Source organism: Lolium rigidum, chromosome 4 (assembly GCF_022539505.1).
Source record: "Lolium rigidum isolate FL_2022 chromosome 4, APGP_CSIRO_Lrig_0.1, whole genome shotgun sequence".
Lineage (NCBI taxonomy): Eukaryota > Viridiplantae > Streptophyta > Magnoliopsida > Poales > Poaceae > Lolium > Lolium rigidum.
The window spans coordinates 195832847-195837976 of record NC_061511.1 but is presented as its reverse complement, the minus strand read 5'-3'; the positions used below and the strand labels follow the sequence as shown (position 1 = coordinate 195837976).

General features: G+C 52.3%; 1 protein-coding gene across 1 annotated transcript; it reads left to right on the top strand.

Moving 5' to 3' along the window:
- Positions 1 to 2692: 2692 nt before the first annotated feature.
- LOC124706801 (protein NUCLEAR FUSION DEFECTIVE 4-like) lies at positions 2693 to 4825 on the top strand. The gene is made up of 2 exons (XM_047238472.1): positions 2693 to 4022; positions 4117 to 4825. The coding sequence occupies exons 1-2, from the start codon at positions 2869 to 2871 to the stop codon at positions 4577 to 4579; spliced, it is 1617 nt and encodes a 538-aa protein (XP_047094428.1). The 5' UTR covers positions 2693 to 2868; the 3' UTR covers positions 4580 to 4825.
- The last annotated feature ends 305 nt before the right edge of the window (positions 4826 to 5130 follow it).

Here is a 5130-nt window from a genome sequence, read left to right as displayed (position 1 = left end):
GAGCAGCCTGTCGAGCGGTAAAACTAGTCTCTTCTGGGGAAGTTCCTAGTCACTTATATCGAAAGGGTGTGGCTATGGTTTAGACAAACACACTGTATGCTATGTGGACTCGGAGCAACAAAAAAAAACTGAAACTAGATGATAGTGGAGACTCAAACCCTAACAATACTAGATGGAAGAAAAAGATACGTAAAAACAACTACGAAAAACAACTAAAACTCGAAATTAGTGCAATCTAAAGCTATGGCAAACCCTAACCCTAACTTGTTATGGCTTTTTCTGGATAGGAAAGACTCACAACTCAACTATGGGTTGGATTGTGGATGGCTTACCGAGGAAACAATGAAATCTGATACCAAGATGATAAGGGGTGGCCCGATCTTCTCAGTAAGCAACGGTGGTGATGATGATCACGAGGCCAACACAGCGGAGATAACTTGATGAAGTGGATGATAACTTGTATGACGCAACGAGATCTCTCGATTTGTCCCTGTCGCCAATGCAACAGCTCTCAACCCTGCAAGATATTCACAACTCCACACACTTTGCGCACGTAGCCGCCGACCACGAAGTGGTAAGTTGCAACCTTCTAATTCCCAATGGAACAACAGATCACACAAGACTTTCAGATCTACACCAAATCAAACAATATGGTGTAGGGGATTCAATAGTTTTGCAGAGCAAACAACTAAGAACTAGGGTTTATCTTAAACGTGGTCTAAAGCAACTATGGAGGCGTTCTGGGCACTTATATAGGTGTCCGGGACGACCTCAGGTCGAAAAAGTACGAAAATAACCGACCCATAATAGATCTGGTCGAGACAGACTCGGACACGGCCGGTCGGGGGGCCGGTCGACCGGGCCTGGGACCGGGCTGGCCGGTTCAAACCGGGCCAGGGACCGGGTGCTGACCAGGCGCGGAAAGTGTCGCGCAGTAACCCGCCCGGTTGGCATCAGCAGGACGTCCGGTTGGCGCCGGGTGGGATCCGGCGTGCCGCCCGGTTGGACCGGGCCAGAGACCAGGCGCGCCGGCGTGGCGGCCGGTCTGACCGAGTGCTGGGCCGGCCTGGACTTTGGCTTCTCCTCTCGCGCATGCCTCCCGCTCCTCCCTCGCGCGTCCATGAGATATCTTCATGTCCAGCTCCATATCCAGCTTCACGTCCATCTTCACGTCCAGCTGCTCCTCTCCTCGTGCGATGCTTGTCTCCTCTTCATACCTGATTATACATAAGTAATAGGACTTAGGCGGTATAAAGTTCTCATCAATCAAAGTATCGTTTAGGATCAAGTTCACCTGTTGTTTAAGTAGCTTCGCACGAACCCTTGTAATAGGTCCAATCCGAACTTCATTGTACTTGAGTTTCACAGCAACTTCATCTTCATTTGGTAATGACGGAGGTAGTAGTGTGGTAGGGATGTCCTCATCAGATACGGATGTGAACACATATGCTTGTGCCGATATTGGAGGATACGGTGCCAGATATGGTATAGCTATTATCTCACGGATAAGTATTATTTGCCGTTTTCAGCGGATTATCCTACCATCTAAATTAGGACAATTTAATTAAATTAGCCTCTAAGAACTTGGTTTCTTCTGGAAATCGAGGGGGACCCTTTAATAAAAAAACCCTAACTAGTAACCATATGACTGTGTTGATATACATAATATATAACCCTAGCGATCACATCGTCGTAAATCATCCAATGCTTGTACGTGCATTCCTAGTCTTCTTGTTCCTACTGCCCAATGCCACCCACCCTGCACAAGTGTCTTTTTCATGCGACGCACCTCTCCTTTTGATTCGGCTGGTGATTGTCATGTGTACTGCTATTAAGTACTACTATCTTCACATTGGTGAAATTTTAAACAATTTGCCACTCTGGATAATCTATTATTCCTTTTATTCGGAAGGGTGAAAATTTGTGTTGTTTCGCGTGTTTATTCAACAATATTTTTCATTTTCGGTAGAAATCCGCTCCATGTCAGATCCAAATCTGCAGTCCAATATAATCCACATTCGAATCTGCATCCTGTTATTATCCGCTCCGCTCCGAACTCATCAAAATAATATGATAATGCATATAAAGAGAGCGTTATCTGATCCAATTCGACCAATTTACATCATCCTAGGCGTAGGTAGGCTGCTACATCGGTGAACCCGATTCTTGGTATGATGTGCCCTGCAATGCGGTTACCCAAAGTAGTTTTGCCGTCTGTCGCATCGCATGCCGCATCAACTCGATCGTCCTTTCCCTGCTTTGACAGTGTGATACGATGCACTGCGACGTCTCAGCCTAACACGTACGTTTTTCGATCGAATCCACGGCGGCGAGGCCGGCCGGTCACTGGACGTCGGTCATGGCTCCGATGAATTTGAGCCAGAAGTTGGCAGCTTCCAACTGCGACACGTACGAAGCATGGCAGCTTCCAACCGTACGTACGACGGATGTCACGGATCATCAGTTTGAATGACGGATCATCAGTTTGAATTATTCGCGTACGTTACTGTGGCCGGTCTCGCTCTGCCAATCTTTTCAACGTTGCCAACCCCGCGGGCGCCGGCCATGTCCTCAATGTCCATCAGCTTCAGCTCAGGTGCACAATGTCACTCATGGTGTCATGGCCCAAGCATAGCCACGGACCACTATATAAGCTGTGTACCACAGGCCATAATGGACGGCACAGCAGGAAACCACATAACCAGCACTGCTGATAGATCGATCGTGGGCTCGTGGCCACACCATTAATCCCTCCATCGAGCCAGCGCCGTCGCCATCCCACATTTATCGCCGTCCGGCCGATCGTGGCGACCGCATAAGTACCACACCAGCGCCGGGTAGTTAGCTAGGGAGCGAGCGAAAAAAATCATGGCTTCTCCTACCTCAGTCCACTGGCTGAGCCTGGTGGGGAGCGTCTGGCTGCAGACCATCAACGGCCCCAACTCCGACTTCCCCGTCTACTCGTCGCAGCTCAAGGACGTCAAGGGCATCTCCCAGGTGCAGCTCAACTTCCTGGCCTTCGCCTCCGACGCCGGGAAGCTCCTCGGCTGGCTGGCCGGGGTGGCCGCGCTCTACGTCCCTCTCTGGGCGGTCGCCCTCGTCGGCGCCGCCTTCGGGCTCGTCGGCTACGGCGTGCAATTCCTGTTCCTGGAGAGCCCCCGCCTGGCCTACTGGCACCTGTTCTCGCTCACCGCCCTCGCCGGCAACGGCATCTGCTGGATCAACACCGTCTGCTACCTCCTCTGCATCAACAACTTCCCCTCCGACAGCCGCGTCGCCGTCAGCCTCGCCACCAGCTACCTCGGCCTCAGCGCCAAGTTCTACACCACCATGTCCGACACGCTCCCGGACCTCGGCTACTCCAGCGCCAAGAAGTACCTCCTCCTCAATGCCGTCGTGCCCATGCTCGTCACACTCCTCGTCGTGCCGTCGCTCCGGGTGGTGAAGCCCGGGAGCGGTAAGAGAACCGACGTCGGGTTCCTGGCCATGTTCGCCATCACCCTCGCCACGGGCGCCTGCGCCGTCGTGGGCAGCATCGGCTCCAAGTCCCTCGGGCTCTCGTCCAAAGAGCACATGATTAGCCTCTACGTGATGCTCGCCGTCCCGCTGCTCATCCCCGTGGTGCTCAGGGTCCGGGAGAGCATGGCCAAGATACGGGAGGCGGCCATGTGGGAGAACAGAGTGCACGACCTCTGCTCCGACGAGTCGGTGGTGGAGATGGAGGTGGATGTCCCAAGCAAGGAGGACGAGGTGGTGGAGAAGGAGCAGGGCGTCGAGCTCGAACATGGAGAAGGTCAGGGAGAAGAAGTCGGTGGCCTCCGGTTGCTACGGAGGTTCGACTTCTGGCTGTACTTCTTCAGCTACATGTTCAGTGGCACGCTGGGTCTGGTCTTCCTCAACAACCTGGGGCAGATCGCCGAGTCCCGCAGGCTCAGCGACCCGTCCACTCTGGTCTCCCTCTCGTCCTCCTTCGGATTCTTCGGACGACTCCTTCCCGCCTTCTTGGACTACTACACTGCAAAGTAAGCCTCACTCTCTTCATCACTCTAACCGTTTGAATACTTGTTTTTTTAGTTGGTCCTCGTAACTAACTATAACATGTTTTGACTTGAGCAGGAGCGGCTACTCCATATCGAGGACTGCCTCCATGGCGGCGCTGATGGCCCCGATGGCCGGCGCCTTCTTCCTGATGCTGCACCCGCTGGACATGCTCCTGTACACAAGCACGGCGGTGATCGGGACGTGCACGGGCGCCATCACCTCCGTGGCGGTGTCGGCGACGAGCGAGCTCTTCGGCACCAAGAACTTCGGCGTCAACCACAACGTGCTGGTGGCCAACATCCCCGTGGGATCGCTCTGCTTCGGCTACCTCGCCGGCCTCCTCTACCAGCGGGAGGCGGGCGGGTCAGGCAACCGCTGCATCGGCGCCGCCTGCTACCGGGACACCTTCCTCCTCTGGGGCCTCACCTGCGCCGTCGGGACGGGGCTGTGCACCGCCCTGTACGCGCGCTGCGCCAAGAGGACCCACGGCGATAAGAAGGGACCAAAAGTTTCTGGCGCAGGATCGACTGTAGTATAGGTGCCACATGGTCGATGATCAAGTGAGAATAAGAGAAAAAATATCTATAGTTTAGGTGATGTAGCATTTTCTGGTTTGCTTTTTTTTTTTTCTTAGAGAGATTTATTTTGTTAGTTTCCTGACTGAACTTTTCTGTGATCCCCTGGAGGATCGGAGGATCTGCGGAGCTCGACGCATGTAAAATGAACAGAGCACATACATACATATATTATATATATCCCACATAACACTGGATGCTGAGATTCACAGTTTGTTTGAGCGAAATTAATGGGCATTTCACTGTTAATTTTGCAGCTTTCGATACAGTTCTGCAAGATATTTGTGATGAACAGATCGGATTTACAAATAGCGCACTCCTACCACGCAGAGGAGCAGTCTATGTGCTTTGACTATGCATTTTCAGACGAAAGTTTGTACACTTTTCTATCCATCCAGCAGTATGACCATATCAGGAAGACCTTGACCATATTTAGCTGTCTTTTAACACCATATTTGGTGTGCGTGGTGGAATCTGCTGGGGTCGATGCTGTTTGTTAGCACATCCCTGGCAA